Here is a 23,963-nt window from a genome sequence, read left to right as displayed (position 1 = left end):
ATCAAATTATGCTGAGAAGCAGACGTCAAGATGACTCCACACAAAACAGAGACTGATACAGTGCCCATTCTACGAACCTTAGCCGATTTCTGTAGGCCAATTCAGGAAAGAATGAACAATCCGTTAATAGATCCATTATATTAGATCGAAACTTTCTCAATTTCATGTTCAAAATGATGTATCCTCGAGTGCCCTATGTTGACTTCTCTAATTAGTTGAAGTTTTGTTGCTCTAAAAAGGGGTTTAGGTAAGTAATATTTTGTTTGATTACACATTTACACATTTTAAATGCGATTGATTGTGTTATCAACCAAAATATAACTCAGCACCTTGCATATAACCGGTAAACTTTGTAAACGATGCTCTTCTGCATTTTTTAACGAATGCAACATGGGCTGCAAGGATCTGTGGAATTGTGTTGTTTTTACCGGTACAAAATATCTCAAACTTCTAAAGATTTTTTGATGAGATGCGCGTGTTTGACGTGTTTGATATATCACATGGTTTGTTTAATACTCTGCATAAGCCATGGATAATTTAGCAGGTCTTTGTTCTAAAGTAAACGATGTGTCAGTTCCTTATGTTCAAACAGATGACACCACAGGGAAAATCTCTGGAAGAGGAGGACCTGCAACAGCTGCAGAGTGACGTCAAAAGCAAAATGTGCAAGTGCAGCCAGCCCTGAAATCTGAAGAGGCTGAATATCAGCTTGTCCTTCAAGCCCTTGAGTTAGAGCTAGACTCTGATTCAGATTATTACAATTTAAAAACAGTTTTAATTAAAATGTTTGTTATTTTAAAGTTTGAGAGATTTCAAATAAATATTTTATTTTTTATGAAAAATGTTTATTACTTCAATCGTAAAAGCTTTCTTGAATGCGCCAGATTGCATCATTTCACTCCTTCAATTTAAAAATTGTCTAGGGGGAGGTCCCCCAAACCCCGACGGGAGGGGATACCCCTACAGACAAGCCGCGCGCAGGAAGCGCCGGCTACTCAAATAATACAGCTGGCTTCTCCATTTTTTATGGAGAACACTGATGTCACATATTTTCATTTGATAATTGTCGTTTAATTGCCATCTGATCAGGTCCTTCTGCAGTGCCTAAGGTCAAAGCTGTGGAAGATCTGTGGTGATTAAGTGATGAATTAATGATTTGTGTCAGTGAAAACAGGGCTAAATGCATGTGTGTAGAGCCGGTTTGTTGGTAACGAAGAGGAAGGTCTACTGCGTCTTTCATTCGGTTCAGCAGGATGGCGGCAATGCGATTAAATACCTTTCCTTGGATGGACAACAGCTTGATTCCATGTTAGTTGGGGGCAATAACTGAGGTTGTCTTTCTTTGGGAGTGTGATGAGGGGTTATCCCTCTTTCCACTCTGTTGGAATGTCTCCGTTTTCCCATAGAGTGCGTTGAGTAGCTCCTCCACTGGTCTCTACGTCAGTCCGCACAGGCTTATCAGGGATGACTCTTTCCGCCTACACTGGATTTTCGTCTGGAAAGGGCGTCCTTTAAACAAAAATTCCATAAAAGCAGAAAGTGTCGTCCCTGATTCTAGCACTGGCTCTAGGCCCAGGAAACAGACTTGGGAGCATTTTAATAAACCTTAGTCTTTTGATAGCTTAAATAAATAGGTTTAAACTAATATGGGGCGACGCTTTACATGGATACATTAAGCCCGTTTTTTCCTGAAAGAGGCTCGTTGAATGTACAGAGTGGTCCAGCGTCCTCACTCCCGTCCTGTATGACTAATATGGGGAATGTACTAGATTCATTCAAAGAAAATAATATCTTGGTTTATGAAATATAGTGCAAAACTTGTTTTGACAAGTAAAAGCAACAACATCTCACTTGGTGCTGTGTGGATATAGCTGACCTCAGCACAATTAATGTGCTCACGGTGAGCTATTGTGGTATGTGGCAATCCGACTCGTTTGTCATTTGGATTTATGACAGTTTTCTTTATAATAAAGATATGTTCTCTTACATCATTATTTACAGCTAGCAAACCAGTAAATGCACCTAAGGAGGGCCTTTTGTATACATGTGTAGTTCGGACTTTCTATCATATCAGATTTATTTTCTGCTATGTACATTTTTAATACGTCAGAGGATTTTAATATTTTGGATTGTAGTTGTGTCATAAAGGAATCTCATGCTCTGTAAAAGTTAACATATTTTTGTTCCTGCTCTGTAATAAATGCCTTGTCCCCAAACAAGCCTTGTTTAAATTTTGCTATTTGAAAAGTTCTTGATGGTGAATGGGTTGCTGTAGGGGACAGTTTTATCAGCACATTTCATTGTTCCAAATTCAGGCATAACTGTTCACCCTCTAACAAGGTTGATGTCTAAATTTCGATATGGGATGAATTTGAATGATCATTGTTGTTAACCCTTTCAGTGCGGGAATCAAATTTTGAAGGCCTTTGCAAACAGTTTGGATCCAGATGAGACGCCACAGATCGTGGCGTCTCATCAGGATCCAAACTGTTTGCTATTCTGATAATATTCTTTGAAAAAAATCGAAGAAAATGCTAATTTTAGAAATTCAGAAGAAGACATTTGCAGACGACAAATTTCCCAGCATGCAAAGGGTTAATGTCCCATTAGCTCAGTTGGTAGGGTGCTGCATTACAAATGAAAAGATCTTTGGTTTGATGCCTGGCCTAGCCACATAACTTATTGTGGATTGGCCATGAAACCCTTTCTATTTCCATTTCCTCCAACCTCTGATTCAAGTAAGTAGTTCTTTCTTAGTAATAGCAAACCATGTACATAACCCCAGAAAAGTGCCAGCTGCATGGTTGACAGACTGCCTGTATATCTCTTCCAGTGCTGGAACCGAATTTTGAAGGCCTTTGCAAACAGTTTGGATACAGATGAGACGCCGCAGAATGTGGCATCTCATCAGGATCCAAACTGTTTGCTATTCTGATAGTATTCTTTGAAAAAAATCGAAGAAAATGCTTATTTTAGAAATTCAGCAGACAACATTTTAGCAGACGACAAATTTCCCAGCATGCAAAGGGTTATGCCATAAATGAAATACTGTTGAAAGTGGCAAAAATTCCAACTTCACAAAACAACAGGAGCTTATTGTATTGACACAATATTTATAATGTCCAAATAATGCATTACACTAACTAGGCTGTTATCACTAACAAATTGCAGATTTGAAGCCTGGGGCCAATTAGGGTCACATACCACTTTGATCTAAGTCTATGATATTTATTTTGATCAGTTATGATCTGTCTTATGACTGCTTGCATAAATGTTCACCCTCTAACAAGGTTGATGTCTACATTACGATATGGGGTGAATTTGAATGGTCATTCAGCTGTACGATATGAGGGTTTGATCTAGTTAATGGCTTGCATGTGTAGCATATAATGTTGCCATGTTGCAAGTTAATCTAAATTTGTATACACCATTGATCGCTTTGATCAGTAATGTTTGGCTGATTTCAGCTCCTGTTCAAATTGCTCTTTTTATAAGAAATAGTGATAGTAAATAGTAATGTTTGGTGCTAAACATTAGGTGAATATATCTGGAACGCATGGGATGAATTAGTTTCTTCAAAAAGTGGATATAAATAGTGATATTTAGTGAAAATCTGTATCTTGATGTGTAAAAAACATGGATTTTTAAGTGCATTGAGAAGATCCCTGGACACCTTAGATATATTGGATTAGCAAAATAACTGTACATTCAATTAGCATTTACCTGTGCAATTGTATACGTCATCATGAGTGCTAACGGTAAATCGGATCAAGCTCAATTAAATTTCAAAGGACAAAAGCCTCAAACTAAGCCAGCAACAAAGAAACAGCGTGCTGACTCTAATAACAGCAACAATAACAGCATGGAAGAGTTGTCAAGTATTCACACCCAACTAGAAGTCATGACAGAGGGAATATGCCATTTGAGGGATGATCTCAAAAGCATGTTAAAAAAGGGAGAAATAGAAGAACTTATTATGAACACAGTCACCACAATTATGGGGAAAATAGAAGAAACAATGATAAAACGTATCGAAACTGAAACGAAGAATATAACAAAGGAATTCAAAGAACAAATAGCAGGCCTTGAATTTGAAAATGAACAACTAAAACAAAAAATGGATGAACTCAAGAGCAGTAGCACAAAAGCAATAAGTGAGCTGCAAACACAAGTCGACAAAAATTATGACACCAGCAGAGATGCACTTAAGCTGGCTAATTACAATGAACAATATTCTAGAAAGAACAATGTGAAAATCATGAATATCGAAGAATCACCCCAAGAATCAGAAACCAGTCTTATCCAAACCATTTCTTCCATTCTAAAGACAACCGCAGATGTCGAACTGAAGCCAGAGGATATTATAGCAATCCACCGAATTCCAACCAAGAAGGGCAACATTCGACCAATACTCCTGAAATTGCGAAACAACAATGCAAAATCGTCAATAATGAGAAAACGAACACCGATGAAGGCGAAAGGATTCAGGCTAGTCGATGATGTTACCCAGCGGAACCAAGGGCTTATCAGTAGGCTATTTTTACACCCAGACATAAAGAGCGCATGGTTTTTCAATGGTTCAGTCTTCGGTCAAACCAACTCTGAGGAACGCATAAAGTTTGACATTTTCGACAATATCGACAATACTATCAGTGCTTTCCGGAACAGAAACAGGAAGCCGATGACGGGAGTCAGTGATTAGTGGTGTGACAATCATGGAAACTCTACAAACTGTAGATTTTGTACTGCACATTTTTAACCGGTATGTAAACCACTTCTCACTGTGTACTTTTTTGTCGATTGCCGTGAAAAAGACATCAAATAGTCTAAAGCATTGTTTGTCTTTTTATATACCGTATACACATACTCTAGATTAACATTGTACACAAAAGGTTTTTTTTGCCTTTTTAGTTACAAACTCTTTGTATACAACATAAACGTTTTTTTTTTCAATCTAAATATTTATTATACTATGTTGCATAAGTTTCCGATCATACTCCGTATGTGTACAATATCAAAGTTTATCATATCACATAATGTGATTAACTAATTTGCTGGGGATTAGACTGATTTTATTTAACCTATTTATCGCTCTTTGCTACATTATTTGATACATAAATTACTAATTTGATGGCTAGATTAATATGGTTACTATCATGCTAGATTTTTACCGTCTTTAATCTCACAAGATGTCCGTCCACCTGTTGATTGTCCATCCATAACAATGTGGATGTTCCAAATTAAGAAGTTAATGTGATAATATTAATAAGACCATTATCATTGTTATTTTTGGAAATTGTTAACATATTAATGGGATGTTAACACTTATTTTTATTTGAAAGTGTTTGTGAAAAATATACTCGCAGTATTAATTTATTTTTGTTTTTGCTGTGTTAAATAGCATTTTAACAATGAACAGACATGTGTAATTCATTAACTCTTGTTAACACTAGATAGTAAGATGACCAATAGTGTTTTTGTTTAGTCTTCCTCGTGGAACGCAGAGGTATTTTACGCAAATGTACTTTTAATCCATATATCATAAACTAAAGACCACTCTTTCTATCAATATACAGTTGACGTAATAACGTTTTTCTCGTGGTTTCCGTGAACAACTGTACTCTACAGAATGATATCGATGTGAAATGTCTTTCTTTAGGGTAATTTATATAACATGTTTTCTACCATAGAAAATAATACTCATTCAAAAAAATATAGATTTTTAAGACATAACATACAATATACTAAATGAGATTAGTAGATATTACTAACACATAAAGATAATGGGAAAAAAAACATGTTGCCGTGTTGAAATTGTTTGTTATATCGCTTGTTGTAGTGTTTTTACAATTTGCATCGTCTGCACAAGCTTTGGAGACGACCCACAAAATGAAAAGATCTAAATAAACACAATAACTATTTAAGCTTTTTGTTGATACAAACACCCCGTGTTTGCTCCAATTAATTGAACTATTGCTCAGCCTACATAACTGTATAATTTATCGATGTTTGCTATGACTTTTTGTGTGTTGTCTAAATATTGCTGCCTATAATAATATTGGATTAGACAATTAGTGGGTAGACAATTGAATGATCAGTTTGAGAAATTGAATATTTATCTATAGCATGTTTTTTTTTACCTGATGTACCGAACATCACTGTTTTATATTTAGGGCAATTTTCGTGCACCGTTTGTACACTGAATATGTTTTATTTCTCACTTTTCTTGTCATTCTCTTTATCCTTTTCTGTTAATATGTTTATGTTTGCCATGCTGTGTGTTAGGTTAAGGAAAGTTTTCAGAACTTTATCATATTTTTATTGCCTTTTTGTTTGTTTGGACGAAGATAAATTGTATTGTACATTGACTGCGACCATGTATTGTGCATTGACTGCGACTTTGTATTGTGTATTGACTGAGATTATGTATTATGTATTGACTGCGGTAATTGATAATGGCTTGTGTTGTCTATGGTATGTTAACAAAACTGTACTCTTTTGTATTGAAAATGAGTAATTTAAAGATTGTATCATACAACTGTCGTGGTCTTAATGATGTTTCGAAAAGAGCTGATGTTTTTAAATATCTGAAAAGTCTAAATGCCCATATATATTGTTTACAGGATTGCCATTTCACTTCTTCAATGGAAAAACAAATCTACTCAAATTGGGATGGTGAATGCTATTTTAGTTTTGGCACTTCTAATTCAAGAGGAGTATGCATTTTATTTAATAAATGTTTGGCAAATCTGAATGTTAAAGTGCACAATCAAGAAAAAGATACAAAGGGAAATTTATTAATTCTTGACTTAACAATAGATGACCATAGATTTACTTTGTGTACTCTTTATGGACCAAATAATGATACTCCTTTGTTTTATAGTAAACTGTTTAATGTAATAGAGACCATGGGAAATGAGTCTTATATTTTATGTGGAGATTTTAATTTAGTTCTTGATGTCAACATTGATTATGCCAACTATAAAACATTGAATAATAATAAGAAGTCAAGGGAATTGTTATCTTCTGTAATCAATGATAAAAACCTAGTAGACACTTTTAGAGCCATAAACGGTGATGCAAAATGTTTCACTTGGCGAAAGCCTAACACTGTCCAACAAGCCAGACTGGACTTCTTTTTAACAACTAATGATTTTAGTCAGTTTATCAGGAAATCGGAAATACATGCAAGTTACAAATCAGATCACTCCCCTATTACTTTGGAATTGAATTTCAGCAAACTAGAACATGGAAAGGGACTGTGGAAATTTAATAATTCGTTACTTCATGACCTAGAATATATTCAATGTATGAAACAAAAAATCGAAGAAATTAAGCAGCAATATGTCTTACCTGTGTATAACATTGAATATCTTAATACTATAGAAAATGATTTAATACAGTTTACCATAAATGATCAACTGTTTTTAGAAACTTTATTAATGGAAATCAGAGGTAAAACCATATCATATTCAAGCTTCAAATCCAAAAAGAGAAAAGAAAGAGAATATTATATTTTAAAAGCAATTGAAGACATTGAAAAACAATTAACTAATGAAAACATTGAAGAGCTCAATCTATTGCATCACGAACTCTCAGGCATACGGAATATTAAAATGAAAGGCGCTTTTATTAGAGCCAAGGCAAAATGGATTGATGAAGGCGAAAAACCCTCAAAATATTTTTGTAATTTAGAAACACATTATGCATCTAGTAAAAACATCCCTTTTATTGAAAACGATGAAGGTCAACGGCTTTTCGACAATCATAGTATTTTAAAAGAAACTGCCAAATTTTACAAAACATTGTATACAAAGACTGTTATTAATGACTCTTACAATATACAGGATGACCTTAAAGGCATAAACACAATTAAATTAAACACTGAACAATCCCAATCGTTAGAAGGTCTTCTAACACTTAAGGAAATATCAATTACTTTAAAAAACATGAAACATGACAAAAGCCCAGGATCAGATGGTTTTACAGCAGAATTTTTCAAAGTATTTTGGAAAGATTTAGGTCACTTCATAGTGAGAAGCCTCAACTATGGTTTTACCTCTGGAACCATGTCAGTTACTCAAAAACAAGGTATAATCACATGTATACCTAAAGATAATAAACCCAGACATTTTCTGAAAAACCTAAGGCCACTAACGCTTTTAAATGTAATTTACAAGCTTGCATCTGGGACTATTGCTAACAGATTAAAAACTATCCTTGATACCCTTATTTCTAAAGACCAGACAGGATTTATTAAAGGCAGATATATTGGTGAGAATACCAGACTTTTATATGACATTATGAAATATACAGAAGATAACAATATCCCTGGACTATTGATGACCATAGACTTTGAAAAGGCGTTCGATACCCTTGAGTTCGATTTTATAGAAAAAACATTAGATTATTTTAATTTTGGTACAACAATGAAAAAATGGATTTCACTTTTCCTACATAATACCTTGACGGCAATTCAAATTAATGGTTTTTTATCAGAATTTATTACAATTGAAAGAGGCTGCCGACAAGGAGATCCAATTAGTTCTTATGTTTTTATTCTTTGTGCTGAAATTTTGGCAATTAAAATAAGAAATTGTAATGCAATTAAAGGTATAGTGATAGACAATATTGAATATAAAATTTCTCAGTTTGCTGATGATACATCTCTCTTACTGGATGGCACCGATGTTTCCCTAAATGCTACCCTTGATCTTTTAAATAACTTTGCATTATGTTCCGGATTAAAAATAAATTATGACAAAACAAATCTTATATGGATTGGCTCCAAAAAGTATAGCATACACTCGATAAAAACTAAATATAAACTAGTCTGGGGCACAACAAACTTTAAAGTTTTAGGAATATTATTTGATGTTGATTTAAAGAAAATGATAGAAATAAACTTCTCGAGTAAAGTTGAAAAGCTGCGCAATATCATAAATTTTTGGAAAAGGAGAACTTTAACACCCCTAGGAAAGATAACTGTTGTTAAATCACTACTACTTCCCCTTTTTACACACCTGTTTATATCTCTCCCTAGCCCAGGAGAAAAAGTTTTAAAACAAATAAATAGCCTTTTTTCCAATTTTATATGGGATGGACCATCAAAAATTAAACAAACTATTGCTATTAAATCATATAATGATGGAGGAGTTGCCATGACTGATATATATGCTTTTGAAAAAACTATGAAAATGACATGGTTAAGGAAAATTGTATCAAGTAACGGAAAATGTTTCCAACTAGTATATTCTATGTTTGATGTGAAAAAAATGTTTAATTTAGGAAAAAATTACATAGAAAAAATTATGATAAGTTTAAAAAATTGTTTTTGGAGAGATGTCCTTACATGTTACATTGAGTATATTAATAAACAAAATGTCAGTAAGTGTGAAGATATTCTTGATATGCCGTTATTTTATAACCACAATTTTAAGATAGGTATGAATATTATATATAATACAAATATGTATGACAGGGGAATTAGATATGTAAGAGATATAATGTGCACTTCTGGAGAATTTCTAAAACAATCTGTATTAGAAAATCTCATTGGCGTTAAAATAAACTTCCTTTTTTATGAAGGTTTAATTAGAACTGTGAATGCATTTATCAGATTATCAGGACTTCAATTTATAAAAAAGCCAAATACACAATGTGCATTTATATCTTTTTACTTGAATAACATAGTATTAGGGTATAAACAAAACAAACTTGTTTATAACTGTTTTAGCAATAATACAGATATACCAACTTGCCATTTAAAATGGAATACACTTTTTAATAACGTTGAATGGACAAAAGTGCACGCACTTGTTTTTATTATATCTAAAGACACATACACTCAGTGGTTCCAGACAAGAATTGTTCACAGAATCCTAGGAACCAAATCTTTGTTATTTAAAATGAACATTGTTCATGACAATTTATGTTCCTTCTGTAATGAAAATGAAGAAACCCTATTACATTTATTCTGGGACTGCATTTTCACAAAGAGAATTGTTAATTATGTTGTAGATTTTTTAAGATCCCATAATGTGCAAAAATGTACTGATATTTCATGTCAAACAATGTTATTTGGTTGTACAAGTATTAACATGACTGATATTAATATTCTTATTCTTGAAATTAAAAAGTATATCTTTGTATGCAAGAGAAAGGGTACATTACCTTCAGTAAGAGGGCTGAATAATTATCTGTGCGTAGCATGGGAGATTCAATTTAATACTAAATTTAAAGAAAAGGAACTACTTAATTGGTCAATTGTAAAACTTTTTGTAGATCAATAGAATAGTGTTATTGTAAATTGCGTTGTTTGCTTAAAATATGTAATACCATGGTCGTTTGATAAATGTTTTTAATTGTCTGAAGTCCAAATGTTTGATTAAAGATTATGTTTTTCTGAAGTCCAAATACTTTTCCTTTTTGTATCATAACATGGCATTCATTTGTGTATGTGTCTGTGTGTGCGTGTGTGTGTGTGAACTGTATGATTGTGTCTATATAATGAAATGCATAGATTTTATTTACCTCGTTCAATTGTTAAAATCCTATATTAATGTATACTAACAAAATAACATGTAAACTAACGATACACTTTGTAACGTAAATGTATGGAGGTGAATAAACGCTATAAATTCAAAAAAAAAAAAAAAAAAAAAAAAAAAAAAAAAAAAAAAAAAAAAAAAAAAAAAAAAAAAAAAAAAAAAATAAATTTGTATACACTTATTGATAAATTTGAAGTTTTACTTGCATGGTCATTTTGTAAGAAGACAAATGTCAACAATTTAGTCTGGACAAAGTCATTAAAATTACATTTATTGTTGTTGAAAACTGTTTAAGGATATGTGTGACAAATAATGTGTGAAGTTTGCTAGATATGTGCATGATAAATCATTTCAATTGCTAATATTGACATGGATTTTACATGTGGGTGTAAACTATAATAAATTGCTTCCAAGTATAGATGGAGTATATTGTTATTAGGAATTTATGACATGGAAACTCGTCTCACACGAAGGTGGGTCAGTTTGCAAATATTTAAATTAGGAAAAAAATGTATGTCCTTAAAACTATGAAAACAACAACAAATAATTATTCTCTTTAATTGTAAATACATTTATTCAGAAGGAAACAAATCATAGTGTGGTGTACAGGTAATAAAATTACAAATTGAAAAATAACTATATTGATTTTTATAAATTTTGTAAGAATTGTGTTTGTTTAAATATAATTAAGAATGGCAAAGTGTATTGAGCATTCAACCGATGTATATTGAACTATAGACCTGTTGCATTTATAAAATAATTGTGAGTAAGAGTCACTTCATTTTAACGAGGTATGTATCGTGAGAAAAATATGAAGCATAAAAGTAAGAATACTGATCATAATGATCAGAAGCAAATTGTAACATATAGCCTGTAGTCTAATACAGGACTATTAAAAAAATATATAGTTTGAGTTTAAATTGTTTATCATTCATTTCCACCAGGGCCACAGACATACCGCTGTGCATGAATTTCTGAAATCAGGGGTACCTCTGCAGCGGAATTTCAAAAAAAAGGGCACCCCAGTACTGGAATTGTGAAACATCATCTGTGTGTGCTTGTTTTAGATCTGAAGTTATTTAGAAATTAATGTAGGGCACTGTTAAATTAAGCAAATACTCTAACCCATTGCCAACTGTGGTACCATGTACCTTGTGCCTTAATAAACTCCTGGGCAAGCCGCTGGGAGGTCACGGTTTCAATTCCCACTGGGGGGGGGGGAGGAGTTCCTTCGATTTCCCCCAAAGACACCTGATACTGGTTCTAGTCTGAGGAAACGGACTCGAGAGCGTTACAATTAGCCTAAAGCTTTCGATGCAGTTGAGCTTAAATGAATAGGTTTAAACTAAGCTTAAGTCCTGAGTAAAATATTGTTTATGTATGATAAATGAAAGTAAAAACACAGGGTTATGCCCTGGAATTTTTTTTGCCATACTGTTGTTTCAAAAGTACATATTTGCCCAGAAGCCGAAAATAGATGTCACTGTTAAAATGCGTGCAATAGGAATTTATGACAACACTTACTGTTATACTTCTTTTTGCTGATGTGTGTTTAAAAACTTTTGACCCAAATGTGTTGTCATAAATACCACACTTGTTAGGTTTGATCAACTTCCGATCTTGAAGTCATGCTTGTAGTATTATAAGCCATACTTAGCACTGAATTATGTCACTTTGGAATAAGGCATTAAACTTCGAATGCATATTATTTTTCAGATTTCAGGGCTCGAATTTAACTTTTTCTACTCGCAAAACATTGCGAGCAGCTTTAATACCAACTCGTAAAATCAAAAACATTCTCGCAAATTTTGCTGGAAACATAATTTAGTTGTTGTTTTTTATTCAACAATTAACTTTGCTTTATCTTTCGTATTGTTATTTCCATCTGTGGGCAAACAGAAACTAGTTATTTTTCGCTTCGACGCCATGTATGTTCAAGTTCAATGAACACGTGTGAATTAGTCGACTGTTTAACGTTATTTGTACCAATACCATCCTGGTATCTGTACTATAAGTATACTAGTCTATATACAAGGTGCGCGTTTACGCATAAGGGTATTAGGACGTTCTATGACCTATGGTTTAGCGTTCAGGACGTCAAACGCAATATTACTGAGTTTTTTTTCACTATTTCTTTACTCGCAAAAAATTACTAGTGGCTTAAAACTTAACTCGCAATCGGTATTTTTCACTCGCATTTTGCGAGTGTGCGAGTGTTAATTTCAAGCCCTGGATTTTCTCAAATAAATCTGTTCATTTCATGTTTTGAATATCCTGCAATATCTCGCAAAATTGTAGCATAATAAGCACTTTCCATAACTTTTAAATTAACAGTGATTGAATTTTAATCAATTAACTGTATTTTGGGCGCATTAGCAAAGTTTCATTTGTGCTGGATTTTTAAAGAAATTGTATCAAAATTCCAGTTTTGTAGTAAAATCAATTTACCTGATGCATTTATGTATGCAAGTATAATGTACTTATAATTTGTCTAAATTAATAACTATATTGAACTTTATGGTGAAACTGCATTTTATACATAATTAGAACACAGTTTATTCCAAAATTAATATATATAATAATAATAATTAATATCTCCAATTTCATATAACAGTGGGTTTACTTTATAATATGCATTGTGGCTTATTGGTTTGGTATTCAATCCTCTTCTTAAAAAATATATTTAATGCGCATTTAGTGTGAATCATAGTAATAAAAGCAAAGATCTTATAATATGTGTATATGATAATGGATCTTTTTATGATTTAAAAACCTGAAAATCATTAAGCGTTACAAACTCGAAACGATTGAATAATTTGGAGAGTTCTGTTGTTTTCGTTATATTTTGTGACATTACAAATATTGCTTATAAAAATAAAAAAATACAACTCTTACCTTATGAGCACAGATAATGGAGTGGTGTAAATGCTATGGATGACTTTTTATGTCCCCCACTATAGTAGTGGGAGACATATTGTTTTTGCCCTGTCTGTTGGTCTGTTGGTTTGTTTGCGCCAACTTTAACATTTTGCAATGACTTTTGCTATATTGAAGATAGCAACTTCATATTTGGCATGCATGTGTAACTCATGAAGCTGCACATTTTGAGTGGTGCAAGGTCAAGGTCATCCTTCAAGGTCAGAGGTCAAATATATGTGGCCAAAATTGCTCATTTTATGAATACTTTTGCAATATTGAAGATAGCAACTTAATATTTGGCATGCATGTGTATCTCATGGAGCTGCACATTTTGAGTGGTGAAAAGTCAAGGTCAAGGTCATCCTTCAAGGTCAGAGGTCAAATATATGTGGCCCAAATCGCTTATTTTATAAATACTTTTGAAATATTGAAGATAGCAACTTGATATTTGGCATGCATGTGCATCTCATGGAGCTGCACATTTTGAGTGGTGAAAGGTCAAGGTCAAGGTCATCCTTCAAGGTCAGAGGTCAAATATATGTGGCCCAAATCCCTTATTTTATGCAATATTGAAGATAGCAACTTGATATTTGGCATGCATGTGTATCTCATGGAGCTGCACATTTTGAGTGGTGAAAGGTCAAGGTCAAGGTCATCCTTCACAAGGTCAAGGTCATCCTTCAAGGTCAAATATCATATAGGGGGACATTGTGTTTCACAAACACATCTTGTTTTTATATTGTATTATTGCTTTATTCACTGCAGCTATTAAGTTCAGATGTTTACATTTATCATTTTAAGGCATTTAATGACAAACTTCAATACATGCCAAAATCAGTGAAAAGGTCCCTGTAAATTACATATCTTTTGTCAAAAAATAAAGATGATTACAATTTAGTTTTTTAGTATGAATGATGTGTAAATTTGCCATACATTTTCATACTGCATTATTTACTTTAATAAAATACTTGTCTACTCATGAAAGTTAAACGATATTAATGTTTTGCAGTTTGAATGATTTGTACATTTGCCATACATTTCATACTGCATTATTTGCTTTAATAAAATACACACCTACTTATGAAAGTAAAAATGATATTAATGTTTTGCAGTTTGAATGATTTGTACATTTGCCATACATTTTCAAACGGCATTATTTACTTTATTCAAATACACATCTATGCATGAAAGTAACAATGATATTAATGTTTTGCAGTTTGAATGATTTGTTTATTTGCCGTACATTTTCAAACGGCATTATTTACTCTAATAAAATACACATCTATGCATGAAAGTAAAATGATAATAATATTTTGCAGTTTGAATGATGTGTAAATGTGCCAAACATTTTCATACAGCATTACTTACTTTAATAAAATACACTCATGAAAGTAAAATTTTTAATGATATTAATGTTTTGCAGTTTGAATGATTTGTACATTTACCATACATTTTCAAACGGCATTAATAACTTCAATAAAATACACATCTACGCATGAAAGTATAAATGATGATAATGTTTTGCAGATTGTAGGCTGATCTTGGAGTGACATTGCCCAGAGGTTGAGAACATTTCTGAGAGAGTTGGAAGAAGGTACAAACATCACAAACCTATGATAATAATATTGTTTACTCGGGAGAAATCAATATTAACAAGAAATATCTTTAAAAAAGATATACGGCGTAAATAGTTTAATGAATGAGATCAAGGATAGCGAATGTCTTTTTCTGTGCAGTTCTTAGCTGCATCACACGCAGTACGGGATGTTACGGGGAGTTTTCGCGGCTTATTTTACATTATAACATATTGCTGGTCATAAACCTATAGATACAAAACAGAAAACCAAAAGAAGAATGGAAGTGAAATTTAAACATATGAGTCAACCGGCCACACAAGAAGTATCCGTATTTATAGGCGCGTTCTTCGAACAAACCTGTTTTAGTGGTTTGTCGGGCATTGCTATTTGATTCGATTATTAACTGTATCAATTATCATCGTGCAAATGCTTAAAGTGATATTATGGGCATTTTGCACTGTTGAATTGAGCTGAAAAGAATTAACAGGTCAAAATAGTTAGTTAAAATGTGGTTACTGATTAATTATCTGCAACTCACCTTGCTACCAGTTGTTTATAAAAATATATTTTATATTCGATATTCTTACGTGACCCACCCAGTCCTGTAAGCTGAAATGATCCGTAAAACAATTTCGTGTCTTTGTGTCGTATGAACAAATCTGCACTAAAACTAAATTTAGGTTCAACTCGTAAACGCTTGATCAGTTGTCAAACGAAAGTACGGTTGATATTCAAATGCATTATTTTTCTCTTTCTGGTATATTGTTTTAGTATGATGATGCTGCATTAATTAATATAAGTGTATATGAAGTAGAAACATCAAAAATAATCAACGGTTGCGATAGACACCTATAAACTGTTACATGCTCATAATATCACTTTAGTACATTAGGCAATATGGACGAATAATTATTGTTAAATTTATCAACAATAATATTTATCATTGTATTGTTGAAAACACATTAAGAATCTATTATTTACATACCATAATTATATTGCTGAATATCTTCATTTAACATATTTCTGGTCTAAAGAAAATTCCAGGTCACCTAGTTCACGGATAGCGTCTTTATTATATAACGATTATTTTACTGGCCGCCAACTCCGGTGATGACCTGTATATAAACTCTGAATGTCCACGAATTGACCCGATATACCTCGCGGGTTGAAATGCAATGCTTTAAAGTGAGGCCTCGCTTCCATTGCTCTTTATACTTTTACATGTAAACATGTTGACAGGTTATAAGGAAGTAAGTACTAAATATGAGAACATAGCCTTTTAAGTATAAACGCTCTTGCGCTGGTAATACTCTGAAAATAAAAGGTGTACGCACAAACTGTATTGATGTCGAGAATTGAGTGTAAAACTGTTCTATCTATTAAGCCTTTTCATTCGAGATAAAATTGTTTCATACAGTAAAACAGTGTTACAAAGACGCGGATATGTTTCCAATGTTCTGGTGGTATACTCAAATCAGCCAATGGAATAAATGAAGTGTATTCATTCGTACCTAGCCGCGGGAAATTTTATTTGAATTTTATTGGACACTTACAAAGGTCAGGCTAAGGTGAAAAGCTGGCTTAAGACAGCTTACGCCGAAAAAATGTAATCATCAGTGTTTGGTATTGTCCCAATCCTTTATTATTTTTCTTATATTCACGTAAGACTGTAAGCATGATGCAACACACATTAACCCTTTGCATGCTGGGAAATTTGTCGTCTGCTAAAATGTCGTCTGCAGAATTTCTAAAATTAGCATTTTCTTCTATATTTTTCAAAGAAAACTATCAGAATAGCAAACAGTTTGGATCCTGATGAGACGCCACGTTCTGTGGCGTCTCATCTGGATCCAAACTGTTTGCAAAGGCCTTCAAAATTCGGTTCCCGCACTGAAAGGGTTAAAAAAACAACACAAAACTACAAACCGAATATTGAAGGGATACATGGGGTGTTATGATGAATAACAAAACTCACAATGTTAAAGTAACATAACTATTCAAAATCAACGAAAATGTTCGTAAAATAAACTTAACCAATTAAAAATCAGCGTTCCTTATGGCAATTGCCGAAATTTCAACGTCAGATGTGGTCTGGTAAAATAGATGTTTGTAGTGTAAAATGCTTGTTTTTATTATTGTTTTGCATATCTATTCATACGACACATGAACACTACAATGGTGTTCGTGCGTCGTATGAAACAATATATTCGCGGAAATTAATTGTGGCCACAAATAAATAAAAACGAGCATTTTGTTTCTACGAAAATCTATGTAATCATACCACATCTAGAGTTGAAATTTTGGCTATTGCTATAAGGGACACTGATTGTTAAGGTGTTAACTTTATTTTACGAAATACTTAACAAAATGTTCGTTGATTTTGAGCGTTATAGAGACTTGAACACTTTGTTTGATATATAAGTAGCCATGACCATGTTTGTGTTTATGTTTATGAACTGTATTGTAAGGTCATTTGATGAAAGTTTTCTCAAAACACACTTTCTTAACTGATGTATCATTATTAGTTTTGAAACAGTTATTATCTATCGTCTTGGATATTAGACAGAATTGTTATGATGGGCTTGTTATTGCAAGTGGAAATAATAGCATATGTTTGCATCATCAAATCAATTTATTTCAAACCTTCAGGCAAACAAACATGCAGAGTGTTCCGTGTTATTTACTAGTTAATTGACATATAAATATGTTTCTTAAAAATTATTTTGCACTTTCTTCACAAAATTGTTTTTTGAGAAATTTATTTGATGGATTTGTCACAAGGAATGCTACCTACCTCATTGTTTTCTTAAATCAAGATTGATTTTTAGCGAGGCTGTTTTCGAAGAAAACCCGAGGTATTGTCATAGCCTTCTCGTCGTCCTCCGTCCGCCGGCGTCGTGCTAAAACCTTTACATTGGCTCTAAAATCAAAGTGCTTCCACCTACAACTTTGAAACTTCATATGAAGATGCAACTTGATGAGTTCTACACGCCACACCCATTTTGGGAAACTAGGTCAAAGGTCTGGGGTCAATGTGACCTCTAAAAAAAAAAAAATTCAATTTGCGCTATTTTTCCAAAAGTGGCACAAATTTTTGGCATGTGTGAAAAATGCGCGACTTGCGCGTGCTCAATATTGAGGAGTATTTTTTTTTAAGATCAAAGCCATTTCGACTTCACCCAAAATGTTGAGAGCCGATTTACGATTGTTTGTTAATTACATGTATCTCTTTACCCAAATAAAATCTGCCTAAGGGAAAACAATTAAACATTAAAACTAAAATATCATTGCCCCACTATTTTCGAAAAATCCCCCCTATTTTTCTAAGTACTGGGAGAATTTCCTGATACTTTTACACTTATCTTAAGCACAAGTCTTGTAATGAAGTTAATTAATTTGAATATTTCTATCATACAGACCTATTTATTGTCCGAATGTTTTACAAACCTATTTATTCTTTCGGTTTAGATTACAAAATTATTTTAAATACTGCGATTCTCCTGTTTCGAAGAAAGTCAAAATCAGGGTATACAGATGGTTCATTTACAAGAACAATATAAATATCTCTGACTCATGTTTGTTTATTGTCCCTACTCATTAATATATCATGTTTTATGTAGCAGACATCATAAAAGTGACTTTTTTATGCAAATGTGATATGGTGGTCAAATTACTACTCATTACACACTAAGTTGCATAAAAGTAATGATTACATTTATAGTCGTGTCTTTGGTCACAATATTTAGTAAAAACATCAGTTTATGATGACAATTATACACATGTCTGACAATATTTGATTGGACAAGCTGATTGAAGAATAATATTTCTAGGAATATTTTGTTTTTGCCTGCCAAGTTATAGCAATGAATGTGTAAATTATTGTGTATTATAAAATACGAGCTTTCTTTTGGATCAATCCTTAACCCTTTGCATGCTGGGAAAATTATCGTCTGCTAAATGTCGTCTACAATTAGAATTTCTTCGATTTTTTTTCAAAAAATTCTATCAGAATAGCAAACAGTTTGGATCCAGATGAGACGCAACATTATGTTGCTTCTCATCTGGATCCAAACTGTTTGCAATTAAAGGCCTTCAAAATTCGGTTCCCACACTGAAAGAGTTAACAAAAATCGCTGGTTCCCTTTCACCTGACAAACATTGGTATGAGGAAATCGTGATGGCAGACCCAAATTAGCCATAACAAAACAATTAATTTCTTGCTGAACACATGACTGTGATAACATACAGAGGGTTTGGGACATTAAATAAGTGGAGGTACTACGTGATTTAGGACTTTTAGGAAGAAAATAATTTATTGTAGGATGTTATCAGTCTAAATCAACAGACTAGAAGCTATTGGTCTATAAGATTCACACTTCGGACTTAAGGAGGCTTTCGGTTTGGTGCTGTTGTTTTTTCTTTGGTGGTATGATGCTGGTGATATTAAAGAGAAAGGGGTATTTTAATTCTTAAATGGAGGGAACTCCTTAGATCAATTAGAACAAATTACCATTTGAAAAGCTAATCTTGATTTGTTTGGAGTATGTGTAACCCCTTATTTATTAAAGGGTTTATAATCAGTGCAGCAGATGTATACCAGGAAACTAAAAATAAACACCGGACAGTTTATGATATAAAACAGTTGACTCTAACAATTCTGGACTTTTTTTGCATATTTTGTGCTAAGGAGACTACTGAACATTAACCCATTTATGCCCAGTGGACTCTCCCATCCTTCTAAATTGGATCAATTTATTTCCAAAATTAGGGGTGTCAAGTATATTTATTTCTATATTTAGAATATTTCATAAAGAAATTCATTTAAGCAAACAGCGCAGACCCAGATGAGACGCCGCATTATGCGGCGTCTCATCTGGGTCTACGCTGTTTGCAATGTCCTTTTTTCAGGACGCTAGGCATAAATGGGTTAAATTTGGCAAATTCAAACTACATATATAAAATGTGGAGACTCATGAGAATAAAAAGGAAACAAATTTATGGAATAAAATGCAGAGCAAAACATCAATATGTGCAATCTTTAATCCAGTTCTAGGAGACAGTTACACACACATTTTGAGAAAAGGTTGGATTTAACAGAAGAAAAACTATTTAAATATGATACTTTTTAAAATGGGAGGTCGTCTCAGGTAAGATGGTACTAATGTTGTTTTTACTGATAGTTAAAAATTAGTTTTACAAATAGAATTTCGTTTTGTTTTTGTTTATCAACTAATTAAACAGATTTAGGAGTTCTTATGTGAAGCATGTGGTTTAATTGCCTAGCATGGAATGCAATAGTTGCTTCTTGGCTAATAAACAATGGTCATGCACAAAAGATTTAGATATTGGCATAATTGGACAATATTTTGCAATTGAGTCAGAAAAAGTTTATGATATTAGTCTTCATGTGGTGTTTCACAAAAGAAGCCTTTAGGTTTTTAGATAGTTCTGTATCATGCAGATCTGGTAAATAACTGGCAAATTATGTAATGAATATAAAGAATACATATGTATTATATCAGATTTTTTTTGTCAAAGTGATGACGAATGCTGTTTTATGATATATTTATAGTGTTTCAGTGGATTGGTCATGCGTCCAACACCTGTGGTTGTGATCACCCTATAAGTCCTTAGAAATTCTTTGTATTGTTACAATTTTCGAGAGAAAAGTTTATATTTTCACAACACAGTATATATACTCTACATTTTATTTACACACTATGAGAACAAATATATACACCAATAATGTTTATTTATTAACTGTCTTTACAATCTAGGTAAAATCCATTCTCTCTCAAACTGCCACCAACTCTCCCCCCATACTACTTATATTGTATCTTTATGTTTCATTATACTCTCCCAGCTCCCTCACTGCACCTGGCTTTGTATACAATTCTGTCCACCCTCCCATATTTGGATGTACCCTCCCATATTTGGATATGTGGAAAGACACTGATAGTCCCTAACACTTATTGATATTTATTATTGCAACTGTTGAAATATCTGACAGCAGACTTTGACGAGCAACAAACCAGACAAGTCTTTATTATGAAATGATGACCACAAGATATCCTGTTCTGATAACACATGTCCACCATGCCCCGATGGCATCAAACAAAGCAGTCTAAATTGAGTTCAGATATTCAAAATTACAACAGTATGGTGTGTTATGTTGGGTGTTCATTTTCAACATTTAGCTCATTACTACTCAAGAGACTTTTTTTTCTCATTATAAGAGTATCTTGGTCAGAAGGTTTATGCTGACAATATCTAAACTGGGTTTGAATCTGGGTCCTGTGTGTCCAATAACTAGGTTTATAACCTGGTCAAATCTTAGGAAAATGTTGGTACCTCCCTTGTAGCCACATATATGAGTCAACCTTGATGAGTCAGAATTTTTTTATATAAAATATTTATTCAAAATTTGGATATGGGTCACATAAAATATTTAGGCAAAGTTTGAATATGGGTCACATGCATAAAGAATAGGTCACAAGGTCAACGCTTAGGAAACCTTGCTACCACTCTAGACACCACATTAATGACTCAACCTTGATGAAACTTGGTCAGAATGTATTTTTTGACAATCTAGGCCATCTTTGAATCTTGATCATATATGTCCAAACATAAGGTCAGGAGTTCAAATCTTTGAAAACCCAAATAACCTCTCTAGAAGCCACAGTTTTGACCCAATCTACATGAAACATAGTCAGAATATTCGTCTTTACAATGTGTACCTTGAACATAGGTGATTGATTCAGGACTATCATGGCCGTCTTGTTTAAGCATTATTTCTCAACTTGAAAAGTGCATCTATGTTGAGGCAACAAACATTATTGAACATAATTTCCCGGTTCATTTTATGATGTTTGTTTTAATCCAACTGTCATCGTCCAAATGTTAAGCAAAATTAGTGCAAATGTCGAAACTGTGAAATGTGTCAATGTTACCACCATTTTGTACTTAAGTGAACTTAAATGCTTAAAAAAAACAATTATCATGTAAAAAGTACACCCTTTTCCTGTAATAGATGACAAATTTAAGCATATCATGCTGGTTTTTATACGCCCGTATAAAATACGGGACGTATTATGTGAAACCCCTTGGCGGGCGGGCGGGCGGCGGGCGGGCGGCGGGCGGAAGGCATCACTTTGTCCGGACTCTAATTCAAATTGTATTCATCCGATCTTCACCAAACTTGGTCAGCAGTTGCATCTAGTTGATATCTAGGCCAAGTTCGAATATGGGTCATGCCGGGTCAAAAACTAGGTCATAGGGTCAATAAGTGCATTTTCAAAGGGGCCACTTTGTCCGGACTCTATTTCAAATTGTATTCATCCGATCTTCACCAAACTTGGTCAGCAGTTGCATCTAGTTGATATATAGGCCAAGTTCGAATATGGGTCATGCCGGGTCAAAAACTAGGTCATAGGGTCAATTAGTGCATTTTCAACGGCGCCACTTTGTCCGGACTCTAATTCAAATTGTATGCATCCGATCTTCACCAAACTTGGTCAGTAGTTGCATCTAGTTGATATCTAGGTCAAGTCCGAATATGGGTCATGCTGGGTCAAAAACTAGGTCAAAGGGTCAATTAGTGCATTTTACTTTGTCCGGACTCTAATTCAAATTGTATAAATCTTATCTTCACCAAACTTGGTCAGTAGTTGCATCTAGTTGATATCTAGGCCAAGTTCGAATATGGGTCATGCCAGGTAAAAAACTAGGTCATAGGGTCAATTAGTCCATTTTCAACAGCGCCACTTTGTCCGGACTCTTATTCAAATTGTATTCATCCGATCTTTACCAAACTTGGTCAGTAGTTGCATCTAGTTGATATCTAGGTCAAGTTCGAATATGGGTCATGTCGGGTCAAGAACTAGGTCATAGGGTCAATTAGTGCATTTTCAACGGCGCCACTTTGTCCGGACTCTAATTCAAATTGTATTCATCCGAAACTTTTAAACAACTTTTTATCCTGCGTCAAAGTGGTATGGGGGTATAAGTCACATTCAGTGACAAAGCTCTAGTTTTTTTTAAGATCATCTCACAAATTACCACCACACCCTCACACTATACCCCCCACCCCACCCCACCCCCCCAATTTTTTTTTTTTAAATGGTTAAAAAACAAATATTTATTTTTATTATTTTATGTTTGAAATACCGTCCAACCATCGCACCCATGAATCCCCCCCCCCCCCACCCACCCACCCACCCACCCCCCGGAATTTTTTTTTTTATTGCGTTTTTTTTCCGCATTTTTGGAAGATAATGTAATAAATGTCCACACTATACACCCCTCTTAACTCCACCCCTCCCTCCTTTGTGATTGGAAATGAGAGTCCTTTCACCTTTAAAAAGAAAATAGATGAGCGGTCTGCACCCGCAAGGCGGTGCTCTTGTTTTTTTATACGCCCGTTTTAAAAAAACAGGACGTATTATAGTTTCACCTTGGCAGCAGGCGGGTGGCGTCCACAGCAGTGTCCGCTCTCTAATTCAAATATATTTCATCAGATCTTCACCAAACTTGGTCAGAAGTTTTTTCTAGACAATATCTAGGTCAAGTTCGAATATGGCTTAAGTAGGGTCAAAAACTAGGGCACAGGGTCACTTAGTGCATTTCAAGCATTTAGCATGGTGTCCGCTCTCTAATTCAATTAGTTTTATCCGATCTTCACCAAACTTGGTCAGAAGTTGTATCTGGACAATATCTAGGTCAAGTTTGAATATGGGTCATGCTGGGTCAAAAACTAGGTCACGGCCCAGGGGTCACTTAGTGTATTTCAAGCATTAAGCATGGTGTCCGCTCTTTAATAGAAGTAGTTTTCATCCGATAATCACCATACTTTGTCAGAAGTTGTATCTAGACAATATCTAGGTCAAGTTCGAATATGGGTCATGCAGGGTCAAAAACT

The 23,963-nt window shown here is 33.7% G+C and overlaps 2 protein-coding genes across 8 annotated transcripts in view; both read left to right on the top strand.

Moving 5' to 3' along the window:
* LOC127854821 (secernin-3-like) overlaps nt 1–23,963 on the top strand; it is a 204,174-nt gene that overhangs the window by 6,234 nt on the left and 173,977 nt on the right. The gene's annotated exons all lie outside the window — the stretch shown is intronic.
* Nucleotides 1–23,963, top strand: part of LOC127854813 (uncharacterized) — a 150,960-nt gene that overhangs the window by 6,417 nt on the left and 120,580 nt on the right. For 5 of the 7 annotated variants that reach the window (XM_052389876.1, XM_052389877.1, XM_052389865.1 and 2 more), the window contains exon 1: nt 19,968–20,193. The exons of 1 other annotated variant lie outside the window; for it this stretch is intronic. In XM_052389876.1, the coding sequence (XP_052245836.1) occupies nt 20,162–20,193 (32 nt within the window). In that variant the 5' untranslated portion in view covers nt 19,968–20,161. Of the gene's footprint in view, nt 1–10,740; nt 11,024–14,996; nt 15,064–19,967; nt 20,194–23,963 lie in introns of those variants that run through there. One more of the 7 variants, XM_052389872.1, reaches the window with a different exon arrangement.

Source organism: Dreissena polymorpha, chromosome 13, assembly GCF_020536995.1.
Source record: "Dreissena polymorpha isolate Duluth1 chromosome 13, UMN_Dpol_1.0, whole genome shotgun sequence".
Lineage (NCBI taxonomy): Eukaryota > Metazoa > Mollusca > Bivalvia > Myida > Dreissenidae > Dreissena > Dreissena polymorpha.
Note: the sequence above shows the minus strand (reverse complement) of the source record. Positions and strands in the feature narration are given on the sequence as shown.